The sequence below is a fragment of the Erpetoichthys calabaricus genome, chromosome 1 (genome assembly GCF_900747795.2).
Source record: "Erpetoichthys calabaricus chromosome 1, fErpCal1.3, whole genome shotgun sequence".
Classification (NCBI taxonomy): Eukaryota; Metazoa; Chordata; class Cladistia; order Polypteriformes; family Polypteridae; genus Erpetoichthys; species Erpetoichthys calabaricus.
In genome coordinates, this window is record NC_041394.2 from 146,792,783 (window position 1) to 146,812,800 (window position 20,018).

The 20,018-nt window shown below is 38.7% G+C and overlaps 1 protein-coding gene across 1 annotated transcript in view; it reads right to left on the minus strand.

Moving 5' to 3' along the window:
- Window positions 1–20,018, minus strand: part of LOC114655814 (small integral membrane protein 29-like) — an 82,997-nt gene that overhangs the window by 38,718 nt on the left and 24,261 nt on the right. Inside the window, exons 2-3 of the mRNA XM_028807068.2 lie at window positions 647–1,002; window positions 535–560 (exon numbers count right to left, since the gene is read on the minus strand). Of these exons, the coding sequence (XP_028662901.1) occupies window positions 535–560; window positions 647–763 (143 nt within the window). The 5' untranslated portion in view covers window positions 764–1,002. The remainder of the gene's footprint in view (window positions 1–534; window positions 561–646; window positions 1,003–20,018) is intronic.

A 20,018-nucleotide genomic window follows, 5' to 3' on the forward strand; every position in this document is an offset into this window, starting at 1 on the left:
AGTGTAACAACAAAAAGAATGATGTTGAAAAAGATTGGAGGAACTAACAACTTTAACCATGCCACTTGCCTTCTTTCATAAAGAAAAAAGCTGATGCCTTGAGATGCTTATTAAAATATGTGAATATGCTTACTGAATTGAAGTAATTTGAATCTCACAGCAAACAAATGAATGATGAATGACAACCTTTATTTGTAAGGGTGAGGACAAAAAAACGTTGTTTCTTGTTAAAAAAGTGACTTTAATGAGTTTGTACCATCCAAATAACAATGGTATGTGGTGATAAAATGATTTCACTTACTTTGGAACCATTGTTTTTGGTTTACACTTTGGTTGCCATAAATGGCAGCTGTACAATATTTAACAACATATATTTTATTGAACAGCATACAATATCTCATTATAAAATATATGAAGTTTAAAAAACATATTGATAACTATTGACTTCCCATATTAATACTGTAATGATTCTAAGCTAAGCAGGGTTAAACAAATAAAGTCAATGCAGATAAAGACCAAAATTACTCTACTTACCTTTTCCTTTTTCTGAAATATATAACCTAAAAAAAAGCAATAATTGTTTATTGTTATACTTTTTCAACTAATATTATAAATAATTCAAAAATATATAATTTTAGGTAATTACCAGTATCAGTAAGATTCCCAAGGTTAATACTGCAATTGCAACAATCAGGATGTAATGGATGGTTGCTCTGTAGCTCGGCTTTGCCAAAACGGTGTCAGTTGTGGTTTTGTTGTTCATGTTATGCCAACGTTGCCTTTATTCTGAACGTTCTCTTGCTTTTCAGCACATTTTAAAAAGATCACATGTTTTAGCCATCTCTTGAAGACCTTCGAAATGGCTTCTACAAGGAATTTATCTTAAAATAATTCTAATAAATGTATAAAATGTGCTTTTTATTGATCATTGGTCATCTCATATAGTGCTGGTTCTTGTCTACAGCTGTTACTGTTCAGTTAGGCTCCGTCTCCTCTGCAAACCTGTAATTCAAAAAATCAGTTCAGAAAATTGAAGGATGGATATGTTTTAATTTATGGATTTTTCAAGAATGCATTAGTATATAATTAATTTTTTAAGCAATACTCAGAGTCTAAACAGTAAGTTAAAATAAAAAAAATGTATTGACAACCCTGACACCTAACATTTTTCACTCTATTACCATGGTAAATTGAAACTACTGTACATAGTTTTGCACTTTCACCAGGTGTGAGCAGAATGCTCTTTTATTTTTTGAAAGATGTAATATTTCAAAATAAGTACAAAATTCCCAAATAAGATATTAATCTCAGTCTAGCCACACAACATTTCACTGGTGTCTTATTTATAATAAACTAGGTGTCCCCAACTCCAGTCCTGGAGGACCACCATGGCTGCAGGTTTTCATTCTAACCATTTTCTTAATTAGTCACCTGTTTTTGTTTCTCATTAACTTCTTTTGAATTCATTATAATTGATTTGCTCTTGAAGACTCAGACCCCTTCATTGTTTCCTTTTCCTTAATTAGCAGTCAAAGAATAATGAGATATAAAATGAGTCAAAACAGGACCAGCAAACTGTGCCCATCATACAATATCTTCAAATAAAGAAAGGTGAAGGTCTTGGGAATTCTGATCTGCTCAGGTTCCCAAAATATTTTAACAGTGCTCTTAGAAAAGAGAAAATCAATAATTTCAGAAATGTCTGCTATTGCACAATGAGAGCAGCAACAACCATGGAATTAAAGGATGGGTTTAATTAACAACAAGACTTGGCACCTAATTAAGTAACTGGTTGGAGTGAAATTGGTTGGAATTGAGGCCCTGACTTGGTTGATCTTCTGCTGGCTCACTTACTTCACATTTCATTTCTGTTTCGGTGCCATTTAAGGAAAGAAATGAAGCGATTCAGAGGAACGAGGAAGAAATTCAGGGGAACAAATCTTAAAAAAAAAAAGTCAGCTAAAATTAATTCAAAAGAAGTTAATTAGCAGCAAAAACAGGTCACTAATTAAGAAAAGGGTTAGAATGACCCTGTGGTGGGTTTGTTTCCTGCCTTGTGCCCTGTGTTGGCTGGGATTGGCTCCAGTGGCCCCCCGTGACCCTGTAGTTAGGATATAGCGGGTTGGATAATGGATGGATGGATGGTTAGAATGAAAACCTGCAGCCACTAGTGCCCTCCAGGATCGGAATTGGTGACCCCTGTAATAAACCATACTGAAGGCAGATTTGGCAAACTCAGCAAAATGTTGAAGTGTACCCAAAAATTTTTCATAAAGTCCAGATTATGATACGATGAAAAAACAATAGATAAAAGATAAGATACGAGGGACTTTCAAAACGTTATATTTTCGCTGGAAACGGTGAAGGCGGGAGGAGTAGTAACTGGGTATTAAAAAGTTGGTATGACGTTGGGAAAATTGCATCACAAACAAAGGTGACTATATAGAAAACTGATATAATTTGTTTTTGAAATTCTTAAGAAATAGAGTTAAAAAAAAGTGTGGAAACTTTTTGAACGCTCCTCCTATATTATACATTATTTGTAAAATAATTTTCAGACAATCTAATAACAATGTTCTCTCATTTAATATTTTAGGACATAAATATACAAGTGGCTGCATGATTAGGTATGTCTTCTTTTCACCCACTTGTCATTATAGGTATAGACAGTGCAATTTAAAATTGTTTCCGGGTGTATTGTTGCTATAACTGCAGATTTAAGTGGCTTTGATTGTGATGCATGGCAGTGGATGCAAGATATGTTAGCATCTCTGTTTCAGGAAGATCAACTATGCAAGAATATTCACTTGCAGCCATGTCTCAATTAAATTAGGAATGGGTAACCACCCAGCAACATGCAGCCAGATTCCAGAAGCAGACCATGAAGAAAGGAGTGAACAAAGGCATTAAAACAGTCAATGAACTAACAAACAAGTGTAGCATGGGGAATGAAAGAGTTATATTAGAACAGCATGACAAGCTGTAACAATGGCCCAGTTGATTTCCAATCCTGTCTTTATAACACAGGAAGTGACAGTAATAGTGTGTTGTGAGAAGGTGTTTCACACATGTCGAAAAGGGTATGACATCTCCAAAAGAGCCATAAAGCTGGCCAAGATCTTCACTAGCCAGCAAAGAAGAGACTCACCCAACTACTACCTGCAGGCTTTGGCCTAAAGAAGCCTATACTTGTGGCACTGGCTTTAAAAATTAAAACAAAATGCAATGAAGTGCCAGATTTGCCTTACATGAGAGACAAACCATAAGATATATGACTTATAATCAACAGGGCAGTAAGAATCTTGACAAAAGAAGATCTTTATTGAAAAAAGGCAAAAAATAGGCAAATATAACAAAAAATGCACAAAAGAGCAAAAAGAAGTTGTCTAAAAGAGCAGAAAGTAGTTGGCTAAAAGGCAATCCAAAGCTAGCAACACGATGAAACATTGCTGAGTCACACTGAGAAGATAAAGCCAGAAGAAGGACCAGCCACAAAACACAGCAAATGGCAGCATATTTTAAGGGATAAAAAACAAATAACAAATGATAATCAAAAATTGACAAAAAATAACATAAAAATATGAAAAGTCATGTCATGTCATTTTAAGACCCGCTTAATCCAGACTATGGTGCTCTCTCAGCTGGCATATGGTGTAAGACAGAAACAAACCTTGGGCAGGGTGCTAGTCTATTGCAAGGAGAACACACACACTCACACCCAGCACACACATACCCAGCACACCCTAGGGCCAGATTAGGATTGCCAAAACACCTGCATGTCTCTGGACAGTTGGAAGAGACCAGCGCTCACAAAGGAAACCCACACAGATAGGGGGATAACATACAGACTTCCACACAGGGAGGGCCTGGGATGTGACCTTTGGTTTCTTTACCGTGAGGCAGCAGTGCTAAGACTACAACAGAAAATAAATAAAAGCAGAGGAAAAATGCAACACAAATGTAGTCGTCAACAGAAAACAAATAATAGACTTGAAAATAGGAAAAACATTATTATCATCATCAATTTCAGCTGATTTGTTCTATTGGAAGGAATCAGACATGATGAAAACAGTTCATTGATCCCTCTTGATCGGTGTCAAAAATGCAGGCTCCGGGTGGTGTTTTAATGTTGTATCATGTGTTTTCTTGGCTTACACTGGGTCCTTTGATTTAATTGCTGTTTGGCAACCATTGCTGACCAGGTGCATGCCTTCATAGAGAAAAGACTTATGGATAATTCTCCATGTCACAGGGCTGGGAAGTCCTGGAAAGGATTTAGTAAAATGACAGTGAATTCAGTTTAATACAGTGGCATCTCAGTAAGCAGAATACCAAACCAGATTTTAGTACAGTAGATGACATATGAGCTAAGATGAAATAAACTATAGAGATCTACTATAAACTAATTTGAAACAACTATGAACTATGAAATTTGCATTGCCTTACCTACTGCTGTACTTTTCACACTATGTTTAATCAATGGCCTATCAAATTTAGTCTGCTCCAGGGATAAATGGGAGAGAAACCTGCTATTAGATTGGTGTACTTAATAAAATGGCTGTTCTTTGTATTTATTTGATAAAAAAGAAGGGTGGAGAAAGACTGATACAACAGTTGAACAATCTATATCACTTAGCGCTTAGAAATAGCCTTTCACTCTGGGGAATGCTAAGCAACTCTTTTTGGAGTCTGCAAGCCTTTCTTTGCCTTGTATTTTGTATTTATTACAAATAGAAAATTCTACGAATGTCTGTGATTACATTTTTCAACATCATTTGGCCACATCTGGTAAGTGCTTAAGGCTGCAATAGTCTTTTGAGAGAGATAGAGAGAGAGAAAACCAACAGGATTTTACAGCAAGACTCCTTAGGAGTCCATCCTGTCAGCACAGGATGAATTTGTTTTGATTTATTATAGCGTAACACACATAGAATCCAGTTTGCACTTAAAACATCCCAGGTTTTTGGTGTAGTAGGTTGATGCAGAGGATCTCAATTAAAGGTAGTTACTAAATGAATTCAGACCCACTGCAAAACACATGCAAGTTATTAAAGTTCATGAGAAAATGGAAATCCTCTCACAGACATGAAGAGAATTCCCAGGACGGATACAACAAGACATTCCTCTGTCATATTCATCAATTGGCTACATTCATCTGTATCCAATGCTTCTAGTGCCCTCCTTCCCCCTTCATAACCTTTCTTGAATTGGACTGTTGGAAAAAAGATGAATATTCAGACTGAAGAGTGACAAAAAATTAAAGGTGTCTGGTTTAAGAGTAGACAAAGTATTACCCAAAATGTGTATTGAACTTTACAGAAGTGCACATTTTAATCTATGGCAGGATGGTGGAGGGGTCAGCACAACTACATCGGAGTCCTGTGTGGGCTTTTCACATTTTCACCACGTTTGCCTAGGTTTTTCTAGTTTCCTGCCAAAAAGATGTGCAGTTAATTGCCCCCTCTAGTTTGGCATTATATGAGAGAGTATTATTGTAAGTGAGCATGCCCTGTGGATAGATAAGTACATAAAATGTTATTTACTGTGTAATCAGAGAAGAATGCCAAGTGAAAACCAGGTATAAAAATGGCCTCAGGATCGTTTTCAAGAAAGACCTACAAACATGCTGGCTACATGGCTACTGCCACGCTGTATATAGGTAGTCTCCTTTAAGCAGCAGTTGCAAAATGACTGTGTATTGGGGGTCCTGTAGGGTCTCAGAGTTAGTTTTAATTCATAATTGTTGGCGTATTGTGAACTCAGCAGGAGAATACTGCAGTTCTTTTCCTTAAAATCCAAGACAAGAAGACAAAGGGTAAGTTTAGATGCATAATCATGTTGGGAGATAGAATATATAATACAGATTGGGATATTGAACTGGAGGTTTCTGAAAATTCTAAATGCTGGACATAATTGTGGAATTGACCCAGGAAGTAACCTTAGGAGTTAACATAACATCCACTTCATTCTTAATCCCAATTAACTGAATAAGCAAGTTAGTTAAACAATTCGTTTCTCAGAGTAGAGTAGAGTGATGGAGACAAGGCTAAATGGCAAGTAAGAAAGAGCATAAGAAATTTGAAAAATCAGACTCATTTGTTTTGCTAATAGCCAACTTGTCCCAATATCTCATACAGATATTTTTAAAAAGTTGTTAAGGTTTCTGCTTCAAATCCATGATTTGGTATTTTGTTCCAATTTCCAAAATGCTTTCTTTAAAGAAGCTCTTTTTGGCTTTAGTCTTAATGCACTTCCCCTTAATTTCCACTAGCTGTTAGGTGAAAGAATTCTGTTGGATCCATTGCATCTGTATCTTTGACAGTTTTGCGGATCTGGATTAGGTCTCTGAATCTGCCATAATCTGCTCATAATCTGCCATCTGCCAATGTTGATTTGTCCTACTATTCTATCTATCTATCTATCTATTGCTGCTTCAAGTTCTGCTGTTTTAATTTTGTAGGTTGGTGACCAGAGGCCTCATACATAATGCCATGCGTAGAATTCACACTAAAACATGGCATACGGACAAAAACGGAAATGTGCGTATTCACAAAAAATTCAAATGCATAAATCTGTGCATACGCCAACTTCCACGTTCTTCCGCTATATAAATCCCGGTCAGTGTGAAAAGTAATGCTTGTGCATGCACCTGCCGCCCCACCCAGACTCCTCCCAGAATTATTCCTCTTGGAATATGCAAATAAATATAAATAGCCCCTTAAGAATAATAATCTTTGCATTTATATAGCGCCTTTCTCACTACTCAAAGTGCTCAGAAATGGCAGGTTAAGGGTCTTACTCAAGGGCTCAACAGAGCAGAGAACCTTCCGATTGCCAGTGCAAATCCTTAGCCTCAGAGCCACCACTCCGCCTTAATGTTTTGCGTTCTGTGAAAAGACAATGGCAAAAGCAGAGAATACCAAGTAGAGGCAAGGGAAAGCATACTATTTGTTGGTTTAAGAAGTGATATAAACAACAAAAGGAAGTTGATCGAGTAGCAGAGTGGCGGAGAAACTCGAAAGTTCAAGTTCAGAAAGTCGCAAAGTGCCCGAAATAAATAAGAAATGGTCAGATATCAAAGATGACGTGAAAAGGTGAGTCATAGCCCACCATCTGAGTATCATATGGAAGCGTATTAGGGTACAGAGAAAAGAAAAACAAAATAGGGACACAGTTGAAAAAAATGTCCAAATTTAAATTCCACTTTAATCATGTAGTTTATTTTGGGAGTAAAGTAGAATGTCATAAACTTCATCTTAAAATCATTTAATTTACTAGTTTCTCAGGTACTGTAACTAAAGTAGCACGCTATATGCTTCATATTCTATGTGTTCTTCTATGTACTTTATGTGTGTGAATCAGAACGTGCTTCTTAAACGGGCTTTCTCTTCCGCAGACAGGACACAGAATACATTACATTCATGATATTACAGCTCTCTGAGCAATTTAAATATTAAGATGTATACTTGATATCATTTTCATAATCATAGGAATAAAAGCATGCATTAAACATAGGGACATGGTGGCATAGTATTAGCGATGAGCTGGCACCCTGTCCAGAGATTGTTCCTGCCTCCTGCAAGATGCTTGCTGTGCTGTGCGCTACCTTCAATGAAATAATTTATTGCAGCAGTACCATCTCTCTCAAATGTACTAACCCCTGGTTCCTGTCCTTCATTTTCTTTCTCCAAATAACCAATCGCCACACGATCAGCTCTGTAATAGATGCCAAGCCATCTGTAAGCTTAGAACACTGATTCTTCAAAACTTTTATGAAACATCGAAATATCTCTGGAAATAACTCCATAGTACGTGTTTAATTATTCCATCCATCTATTCATCCAGGGTCACGCCAGCTCATCGCTACCGCTGTCCACCGTGTCCTCACATATTTAATTATTAACAATATACATTATTTAAATGAAGTTTAAAATTTATCTGTATAATGTAATAAACATTTTTTACTGCATTTCATCTTAAAAATGATATCAAGAGCTCCAAGAAGACAGCGCTTGAAAATCTGAATCGACTTAGAAGCCAGTCATCATCATATGTAAATAAGTGACTCAAGTTGTGCAATATTATAACTGTAGTGCAAGTTTACAGTGAGGTGATTGTATTTATAAGTACAGACAGTTCTACCAGAGTCACTTGATGGACTGATTGAGTGTGTTTAGAGTTGTTGGGATGAAACAGTTTCTGAAGCGCGAGGTCCCTACAGGAAAGGCTCTGAAGCGTTTGCCGTACTGTATGGGAGAAGTTCAAATAGATTGTGTGCATGGCTGAGGCAGCGTGTACTAAATGCTGTATCCTGATAATCCTCTTTCCAATCAGCTGCTGTAGAGCTGTGATTCCACACTCAGATACAGTGGGATAAATACTCAGTGGTGCACTGAGAATAACAACACTAAAGCATTTATAGTATTTGGAATAGTTTGGACATTCTGTGCGCCATTATATGGTTACGGATTGATTACAATCAGGTGCCTTAAACTAATAAACGATATGCAGTTAATTTCAGTGTATTTGCATGCATGCTGGGTATTTGCAAAACCGAGCGGAGTTCTTGCATACGCAAGGGATTGAGCTGGTGTGAAAATGTGCAAGGCTTTATGCCAAGTTTAGTTTTTATACATTGTGATATAAGCGTGGAAACGGGTGAACGCAAGATTTTTGTGCATATACACTGTTTATACATGAGGCCCCAGAACTGCATGGAAAACTCCAGATGTGATCTCATAAGTACATAATACAGTCTAAGTATCATGTCCCTTGATGTATATTCTACAGATCTGAGCATATAACTTGACATTTTATTTGCCCTTTTAATCATTTTGCACATCTTTTAGACCAGTGGTGAGCAATGTTTGTCTTGGAGGTTTTTCTTTCAACACAATTACTTAATGTGAAGTTAATTATTGCTGATGACACAGTTATTGTTCAAATTACATTTTTCTGCTTCATTTTAATTGTCTTACTTGTTAAGATTTCTTGCCCATAATTCTTTATTTTAGTCATAAAATGCTGAATTCACTGTTTTAATTGCTGCTTTTTAGCAACAATCAGTCCCCCAACTCACTAGTTTCCATTTACGCCTGGGTGTATTCATCATGCACTATTTGGTTTAATAAAATAGAGAAAATTAATCCACCATTTTAGGCTTCAGATCATTTGGATGATATCGTCTACAATATAAGAATGTCCTAACATGGAAGAATTAAAACACTAACAAGTCAAGAAAGTAAATAAGATTTGTTATTGGTACATATAAGGACTGTTTTCAAATCAACCAACCAGGTTGGAGCAAAAATGTGCAGCCACTGTGGCCCTCCAGGACTGAAGTTGCTCAACATTGGTCTAAAAGATGTGCAAAACTGATTAAAACAGAAAATAAAATGGTAGGTATTATACGACCAATATTCCTCACCCCTGTTTTAGATGATGAGACTGACTCTTTAACATAACACACTAAATTATTTTCAGAGGTTCCTTCTGTAAAATATCATGTGCCATTTTCTATTTACAATACAACCAGCCATCCCCCGTGGCTCCGCCAGTGTAGTAGTGAAACAGGACAGTGAAGGGGGCCCTGCCTGGCTCCCTACTCCTGACGTCATGCTTTCTCCTCCCCTCGGCCCGCAGCCTCAGTCTCAGATTAGTGAGAATATATTACTCCTGCAAGCAAACTATGATTCCTAGCGCAATACGCGAAGTCGCAAAATCAACCGAAATTTTCAAGCAATTTATAGAAAAAAAAAAAATCTAAATCCATTAAGTAGTTCTCTCGTTCGCTAGCTAAGCGGAGGTAAGGAATGCCCAAAGGCTGGCAAGTGAGTAAGGAGGACCCTGCCCCCCCCCCCCCCCAGCCCACTGCGTGTCTCTCGGATTCGTGCAAATAAATCGGTACCGCAAACTATGATACATAACGCAGTGAGAGAAGTCGCAAAATCAACCGGAATGTTCAAGCAAATTATAGATAAATTCGTTAAGTAGTTCTCTCATGTAAAGCAGACAGACATACATTGGATTTTATATACTGTATATAGAGATGTAATATGAAAAGACATTTATAGTAAATAAAGGAGGTTGTGTTCAGTGGTGACAAATGAATGAGTCTCTGAAACACTGAGATTGATGAAAACATATGAAACTAAACCTGAAAGAATGCAAATGAGTGCTTTTTTGTTTTAGTTTTATCTCTTGTTTTTTCCCAATGTGTGTTTACAGTACAATAATATATTTCATTAAATAAACTGTTGCCTTTGAGTCCAGTACCAAATACCACAAAAAATACCAAAGTTGGGGATACTGGTTCCTCTGAGATATAAAATATAATACACTTACAACAAGTTCAAAAAGCCATATTATTGAATACTTCCTGGTGTTCCTGTATCGTGAGCTTGAGATTTGGGCTTCTAGTGATTTATTTTTTGTTGTATCATTTGTTACAATAAATTTGAACTGAATTATAATGATGTCATAGCACTGCCATTTTTGGTTATTTGTTTTGTTGTGGTTGCATGAGCAGTGCCATCTTGTTTATTAGCAATGGCGACTATGGCTGGTAATGTGATTGCTGTTGTTACACATGACCTCATCAAGTCAAGGATTTTTAAAGGGCCCACGTAAGCACCTCTCCATGCTAGTTTTGGGATTCCCTCTTAAAAACAACATCTTTTTACAATGATAGGGAAATCATTACAAGGTTGTGTTAGGCTTTATTATTGGACTATGAGTCTTATCCTTGTGTGTTTAATAATTGGTTCTTTTCGATTCCTTTCTGGTTTTCTGCTTCGACAAACTCCATCTGTTAAGTTCATCTCCTGGTCAAGACATTTCATTCTCTGTCATCTGGCACCTGTGTGCTTTTGGATATATCAAAAATCCTACAATTCAGATTTCCAAGATTGCAGCAGGTATTTTATCATATAAAATCTATTCTCAAAACTGCATTCCACAGTTCCCTTTTTTTCCAAACACTACCAAAATGAAGAATCAAATGGACAAAATTATTCTGAGTCAACTTGAGTGGAGTGTTTCAAGATTTTACAAGATTTCATTCTTAAGGGGAACAGAGGGTACCACTACACCCTCCTGCAATGGATTGGTTCTTGAAATTTACCCTCCTGAAAGTATGTCTGCTCTCACTGGCCTTGTCTGGAAGTGGTTTACTTTGTGTTTGGATTGATCCTAGTGTTATAAGGAGGCAGGCCAGGAAAGGACATTAGGGTGCAAGAACACAATAATTTTTCATTTCATCATATGTAGCTTAGAGGATCCAATAGAAAGGTACATAAAAGACAAAAACAAATCTGCATTTAGAAGGTTCTGGGCCTTTCCTTTGGTACTGAAGGTAGCTCTCACATTATGAATATGGTATATGAATGTCTCAGCTGGAAAAGGGTGGAGTGCCCTCTCAGCGTTGGTAGCGAGATCCTGCCCCAAGTGGAGGAGTTCAAGTATCTTGGGGTCTTGTTCACGAGTGAGGGAAGAATGGAGCATGAGATCGACAGGCGGATCAGTGCGGCATCCGCAGTAATGCGGGCTCTGCATCGGTCTGTCGTGGTGAAAAAGGAGCTGAGCCACAAGGCGAAGCTCTCAATTTACCAGTCGATCTATGTTCCTACCCTCACCTATGGTCATGAGCTATGGGTAGTGACCGAAAGAACGAGATCGCGAATACAAGCGGCTGAAATGAGTTTCCTCCGCAGGGAGGAGATAGGGTGAGAAGCTCAGTCATCCAGGAGGTGCTCAGAGTAGAGCCGCTGCTCCTCCGCATCGAGAGGAGTCAGATGAGGTGGCTCGGGCATCTGATCAGGATGCCTCCTGGACGCCTCCCTGGTGAAGTGTTCCGGGCACGTCTAACTGGGAGGAGTCCCCGGGGAAGACCCAGGACACTCTGGAGGGACTATATCTCTTGGCTGGCCTGGGAACGCCTTGGGATTCTCCCGGAAGAGCTAGAAGAAGTGGCCGGGGAGAGGGAAGTCTGGGCATCTCTGCTCAAGCTGCTGCCCCCGCGACCTGACCTCAGATAAGCGGAGGAGAATGGATGGATGGATGGATGGATATATGAGTGTTGTTAGCTAGGAGAAGTGATGAAATGTATCCTTGGATTTCAATTTGGTATGTACAATATGTCACAGTTTGAAAAGGTTGGATTTTGAGAGCAGAGATGGGCAGCAGCGATATTCCTGCATTTTGTTTAGTTTCAGAGTCCATTGGCTTTTCAGAAGATTTTCTTGAACAGTGGGCTTATGTAATCATTGATTTCATCCATTTGTCTGCCTGTCAGTGTACACAATACACCTAAATTCTAAGAAATGATTTATTCATTTTGCCTTGGATAGAGGAAAGGGTGTTCTTTAAGCACATATTTTTGTTTTTACTTAATTTCCAGTAAATTACAGAGTGTGCATGCTTTCTCCACACACTACTTTGCCCACAGGGCCAACAATAAACACAGATACATTGACACCCACACATGTCTTATTACGGATCAACCGCGCAATGGGTTGCCTTCTAGCACAGCAGCAGCATGTGCTTGCTTGTTACATGCATACATATCTAAATATTATGAACTCATATTTTTTTTTTCTGATTACTTCCTGTATTTTTAGGCAGTCTTTCACATGACCTTACTTTCATTAGTGGAGAAGATCTGCTTTGCTGATAGATAAGGTAGGATGGACTATCAGTGCACACTGTCTAGATGCATCAACCCCAGAGTCTTTGATTGTACTTGGCCAAGAAATATATCAGCTCATCCACTTGGATCAGTAGGCAAGACTGAGGTGACTCAAGAGGTTACCTGGAAACTCATCCAGAGAAAGAGGACAGTCTTGCTAATAGGAGAGTGGAAGTGAGACATCAGCACCAGGAACAGGTATTTTTTTTAAGGCATATTGCATTTTCAGTGCCCAAGACCACCTCATGTCCATGGATAAGCTCCTGACCTGAACAGAGGTGAGGCCAGATACATATGAGCACAAATAATATACAGTAGGTAGGCCCAGTCTGCACTTGGATTTTGACTCAGTCATTAGCAATGCAGTTCAAAGCACAGTGTTGCAGTCAGGTTATCGTGTTGATTGTCTCCTTTCGTTTTGATTGTGTCTGTCTCTTATGCTACTCCTGTGGAAGGATTATTATTATCACATTATTATTGTTACTACTGTGGTTTTTGTTTCATGTAAATTTATAAACATCTTGTTATTCCACATATAACCTAATAGAATGAATATTTCCAATAAACAGATTTTTAAAAAGCAGCCCTACAATGCCTTTCAACAAATGTTCAAGACCTCCATTTCATTTTGTCTGGAGGCCCAGGTTCCCCATATCAAAGTTTTTAATGCTTTGTTTAAATAATAACATTACCGCAGTCCTCTGCTGCCGAATCCTTTGATATCAATGGCCTATCTGAGAACTTAAGCAATAAACGTTGTCAATGGTAGGCTTTTGAATACAGCCAAATTGAATTATTATTATTTATGTTGTAGCCTATGATTTTTTTGTACCCCCTAATATTTATGACAAGTTGGTGCCCATGTGAGAGGTTATGCCTAAAGCCATATGTGGAATGCTGTAAAATACAGAGAACACCAACTACATTTAATTCTGACTTTGGGGTAATAGCTATGATGGAAAAATATAAAAAGACATAATAAAAGTGATTAAAATTATGAACATTGCAAGCACAGTGCTTGGCAGTTTTCATTTATAATCTCTTCATCAACCAACCAAGACTGGTGGACAGGGAAAATAAGAAAAGAAAAGCTGCATTGTTAAAGGTAAACATATACATTTACAGTTGGGTCATAATTTGAATCACTTTTAATGATATAACCTCAGACTTAAACATTTGAGTAGAAGTGTTCACAATGACATTTTGAGTGCAAGGTAAGAAAGAGTCTACACTTGAATGTCACTCTTTTACAGGGCACAATAACAAATGCCAGGCTAATGCCATGCTATACCTTTGGACTGGACAAAATTCTCATACATACAGAGGATAATCTATATTAAAAGTGCCCCACCCGGGAATCAAACCATGGTTGATCTGATGTGTCACCAGTTTCTGAATCTCAGTCCACAAAATGGCAGTTGATTTTCTGGCAGAAATGGAATGAGGGAAAAAATATTTTCACCTTTAAGGAGGCTTCCTTTTTAATTTTAATTGTATTTTGGTTACAAAAACATTTGGTCAGTTCTGGGGTCATGAATGAAAAATAAGAGAGGGTGAAGTTTATGGTTGTGTTACATTGAAGATTCTGCAGACTAATGAGCTACTAATAAAATCCTTTTCTTCTACACAATCTTCTGTTTGCCTGATGAATAATCTGCGGTCATGACTGGAGAATTGTTTGTAAATACCCTGTTCCCTTTTTGTGGACACACATGAATATTAAATTTTATAATATTTTGTTACCGGATATAGAGTGAATCTAGAAAGGAAAAGCATATGAAATGTAGGCATTAAATAAAGAAAGAAAAGTCTTCAACCAGGCACAGTAAACTCCAGTAACTGACATGAATCAAGCTGCCGTGTTTCTACAGGCCGGGGAAAGTGGTTTCGTAATACCTGACTTCAGTGCTGGTAGCCTCCTAACACAGAGGCCTGTCATTAGGGAATTCACTGTGAGGGCTAGCACATTTTGGGCTTTCTTCAGCTGCCATTCTCCTCAGCCACCCTCAGGCCTTGGCCTGTTCCTGTTCTTCCGCCCTTGTGGGTTTCACTGGTGTCTTGTTTTTGAAATGGTAACAAGAGACAGCACTTTTTTTTTCCCAAATCAAACTCATCCAGAAGGTGCTGGCCCACACAATAATAGCAGAGGCTGGACGGCTTGTTGGTATAATGAATGCCAGGAGCAGCCCACGCCAGAGTATGTGCCCAGTGGGCAGCGGTCCCACTGAATCACACATGACTCAGCTCTCTCAGCAATTGGTATCCGGAGGTTAGCAGTGACTAACTCTGTAGTCACAGACCTGAAAGATGAATGAATTAATGTTAAACAGAGCTGCATTTAGAACAGTCTGTGGTGCTAAATTGGATACAGTGTTCATTTTTTTCGAATGAATGAACGAGAGAGACAGAGAGAGTGAAATTGCACTCTGATTCATGTTGGCTTTGGATTATTTTGCTTTTCCCACCCATTTGGAAGACACCCATTAATATAATTAAGTGCAGATTTCAAACTGGAGCATAAAACTAGTCCTCTGTTAAGCTCCTACAATTTTTGAAATATCCCAATTACTGTATTTTGCATTCTTCTTTCATTTTACTATCTTTAGTCAACTTTAAACGGCACCTTTAAGGTTGAAGTGAACAAGAGGAATAAATCAAAGCTACCCATTTAGAGTCACCTAGAACTCTCATGGGGTTCAAATTCTTAGACTTCAGGGTTGTGGATTTTGTCTCACTTCAACAAAGCAGAAATTTCACCATGGGAAATTCTACTTTATATGACTGTATGTCTGAGGTATTGGAATCCTGCAAGCACTTTTGAATAACTATATCCTCTTGTTCACGTAAAGCATTTGCCTGTCAAAGAAAGCACAATATAAAATTTTAAAAATACATCTAGCCATATACTGTCATTTTTGAGGTTTCTTCAGTTTCAGTACAGAAGGACTCATATTTTGAGTGCAGTGCAGTATTAACATTTTCTTAATTGAATAGACCATAATTGCACTTTAAAGCACCATCGCTACTGAACTTCATCCCAGAGGGAGTTTCGCACATGTAGAGATGAAGTTGAGCCTTTACTTGTCTAACTCTTACTGTGTTCCTTAACTTTGTATCATTGTGGCCCAGTTGTTAGCTCTTTTGACTCTTAACTCCCTGTCTGCTTCATGAAGCATGTATAGTTCCACCATGTCTGTGTAAGTTTGCCTTAGGTACTACCCAAGTTTGCTTGGATGGTAGATTAGGTTCATTAATGATTTAAAATTGAAGGTTCTCATGACCATGGCCTTGCAATGAAGCATCTCCTGGTCTGTGACACAGTGTCTTCTAATCCTTTAAGAATAGGCTCTGCCCCTGCCCCTGCCCCTGCCCCTGTATCTAAAAAAGAGGATTTAGAAAATGGACAAATTATGAATTTTGCACAAGTAGAAGAATCTCAGTGTTCTATAACTCAGTAGAAAAAAAAATTCTGTTCATGAGGATCCATTCAGAACTTGACAAGAACTCATTCATGCAACTCTAAAGTAAACAAGCCAGGCCTAGGCAGAACCTTTTCATTTTACTTGCTGTTTTATACTATATAAAGAACTATTTGAGATGGGGCTGACTAGTAGGATAGCTCTCATTGTGGAGTGGTGGCTGAGTGCTGATTTTCACGGATGGCCTTCAGAGCATACTAACGTACTTACTTATCTTCATTTGCTTGAGAGAGTTAGTGGATAAATTTTGTTGGCCTTTCTAGGTTATCAGTTATTCATACTTTTATATTACATATCAAAATTATTACAAGTGTAAACATATATTAACATATTCTTTATCTTCTAATTTTCTCAGTTTTACTTTAAAAATATACACAGTAGTGGTTAGTGTCATGATCGCTTTTTGGGTATGAAAATAATCCAAATTAGGTATGGCTATTTAATTTTTAGTTTAAAATCAACATTTGTTTTTATCCTCTTATCACAATGCCATTCTAGTATGGTTTTCTGATGGCTGTGGCTATCTTCTTGCCTCAGGTTGCTATCATGTGATCTGATTTCAGCATGCATGTGACCTCTTCAGACTGCCTTTATTTAAGATGGTGGCTCACATCTCCTCATATCCTATCATTGGATCACTGTTCTTTTTCTTTTTAATTGAATACTGGTACCATGAAAGGTGCTTTCAAGATGATTTCATGTTAGAATGTGTAAGAAAGGCGCTATATTGCGCCCGACCCGAAACAGACTTGACACGAGAGGCACGTATAAAAGCCAATAAACTTTTATTTTCTTCACCTGTGGGGCACGTCTTCCCCGTGAACCCCACAGGCAATACACAGTCCCAAGTACAGCACTTAGCACCACCGAAACACTCTTCTCTCTTTTCTCTTTTCTCTTTCCCCACCACTCCTCCACAGCTTTGTCCTCCTTCCACCCGACTCTGGCCACTGAGTGGTGGTTGCTGGTTCCTTTTATGGCCCACACCGGAAGTGCTCCAGGTGCTTGATCACCTGTTTCCAATTGCACTCCCGGGTGGAGCTGAAGATTAGTCCAGCTGGGTTCAGGGACCCATGCCGCGCCCCCTGGCGGTCACCCCAGATCCCAACAGGGCTGTGAAGAACTCCATTTCCCATGAAGCCCTGCAAGAGACTGAGGCACCGCTCCAACCCAGCGGGGCGGCCATCCAGCATCCAGGGGGAACTACTGCACCGTCCAGGGCTGCTCCCCATGAATACACATCGAAGGGGTGTCCCGGCTGGGCCTGGGACCCGGTCATCTGTCACAAATTTTAGAACATTTTTTCATCTTGCTTTTTGATTTTGATTTTCTCTCGCCCAGTGTTTTGACTTCTTCACTGGCCTTCAATTACAGCTGGTCTATTCCATATTGGTGGTTTCATCTCCTTGTTCTTTTCCTTTAAAAGAAATGACTCATGTCAAGTAAATCATAGCAGTTACAGCTACCCCAGAACTCCAAAGTCCTGGTTTGAAACCCAGGCCTAGGCACTATCCACTTGTTGCTAGTACATTCTCATTGTTTCTGTGTGGGTTTCCCTCTCATATGAATGTAAGGCTGCTGGGAGACTTTTAGCTGGCCCTGCATGAATGAGTGTAGGTATGTCTGAAATGTCCCATATTAATTTGAGCCCCATGTTTCTCCTAATGCTGCCAGGAAAAGCTCTGTTTCTCCATTGACCATAGATAATTTGTATATCTAATAAGGAAAGATTTATCCACTTGCTTACAACTGTGTCATTTGTTATTTTATCTTAAACTTATTTAATTCTGACTCAAGAACTGTTTTACCTTGGTACAATGCAACAGTAATAATGATGATGTTATACTCAGCTTTACCTCAGTATGACTTTGAACCACTTTGCCAATTTGAAATCTTCCTTGATCTTTGTATTCAGTTAACACTTTGCTTCTAGCAGAAATGTTAAAATAAAAACACTTAATTGTTTTTCATACTTAACATGCTGTAATGGAGATAACTAGAATACAGGAGAAGACTCACATCAGTCACTTTCCAGAAAATCAGTTTTTAAGAATATTAATTTTTATTTATATCTATTTATCTATCTATTATATAAGCCAACTTTTTCAGTACAAGTCACAAGGAACGAGAGACTTCTCTGCCAAAGAGTGACACAAAACCTGGAATGAGATGCCAGTGCACTGCAATGCATACTCGCTGGCAAACTTGGATGTAGAACAATAACTGGAAACATCACAGACAAATATAGGGAGTGTATACCAGGTTTACAATATACAATTACTGGGTAAGGACTTGAACCTAAATCTTTAGAGTTTTGAGGTATTAGCTGTTACCATAGTGTCATCATATTCAAGAACATCCATCCACTAATTTTTTAACCTCCTTAATTTAAACAGATTCACTGGTAGATGAATACCATTTTATGGTTCCAATGGTTTTTGAGAACCGAAGAACACCTCATCGTTATGAAAATAATGCTTCTTTACATAAATTACATAACTTAAACAACTGAATCTTTTGCAATGCTCTAGACCAGGGGTCCCCAACCCCCGGTCCGCGGCCCACTACCAGGCCGCAGCCGTCTAACAGCCGGCCTGCGAGAAAACTGCCGGCAATGGAGACTCAGTCAGACTTTTCAGAACGCTTGCCGGTCGGGGCTTTGCAGCGGCGCAGAGAGAGGAGAGAGACCGAGGTGAGAGAGTATTACAACAAAGTATTTTGATGGTCCTGACAGTTTCCCCATATGACACGAGTTTATAGAAATCTCGTTACTACGAAGTACATTCAGCAGATACTTTCGTTACAATGAAGTGACCTTAAAATGCTTGAATGAATCATCCGCAGAGCAGTTAGATCTGTGGTCGCAGCTCAGTTGTGCACATTTACACAACGATCCCCAAACAGAAACAGTGTAAAAAAATGTCTTTCTTCGAAGTTTCCTCGTACTGTTTTTTTTTTTTTGCTGTTTTTGTTTTCTGTGGTTTTCAGTGATACCTTTTGCTTATTGCTTGTCAACATTTGAAAAACATCCATTGGAATTTAACTCATTGTCACCCTCCTATAGAAACGGCAGACACAAAAAAACGATAACAGTGTTAATGTTTGTGATGTGCAATCTGTTAGAATGACAAATGCAATGCATATGTCTTTGTTATATGCAAAAAAAGAAGAAAAATCTCGGGTTGCAAACGTATGCAAACTGCTGCATTTGAAGACAGTTTTTATGTGGTTCAGTGATGCTCGTTCAAGAAATATTCCTATTAATGCGGCACTCATTCAAGAAAATGTGAGGTTTCTAAACTCTCTTGGGACCTCCATCAACGGGACAACACACCGAAGAGCATCCCGAAGTGCGATCACCACGTCTGTTTAAGACTGTTTATCTGTTGCCGGGGCAACAGCAGGCTCACAGCTCTACTGTGAAGCAATCGCACTTCGTGACGCACTTCAGCGTGATGTTACCATTGGGTGGGGGGGATCCCAAAAGAGTTCAGAATTCTCACAATATGAACTGGCATTCAGGCACTAGGGCACCCCACCTTTACCCACTCTGCAGAGTCAGTATCCAGCCAGGCTCGAGGAGTGCTGGAGGAGCCTGAGGAGGAAAATCTGAGGCAGTGGTGGAGCAGCAGCACATGGGGCAGAGGCAGAAGATACCCGCTGTTCAAGTGGGCAGATAAAGTGGCTGCATTCAAAGCCAAACTTGATTTATGGGGCCGACAAGTGAACATTGGGATTTTTGGTATGTTTCAAATGTTAGCAGAGGTTGTTAAAGATACCAAGCCAGGGCCTTCTTTCTCCCAGCTGGTGTATGATCACCTATCTCAGCTTTCAATAGAGTTTGAGCATTATTC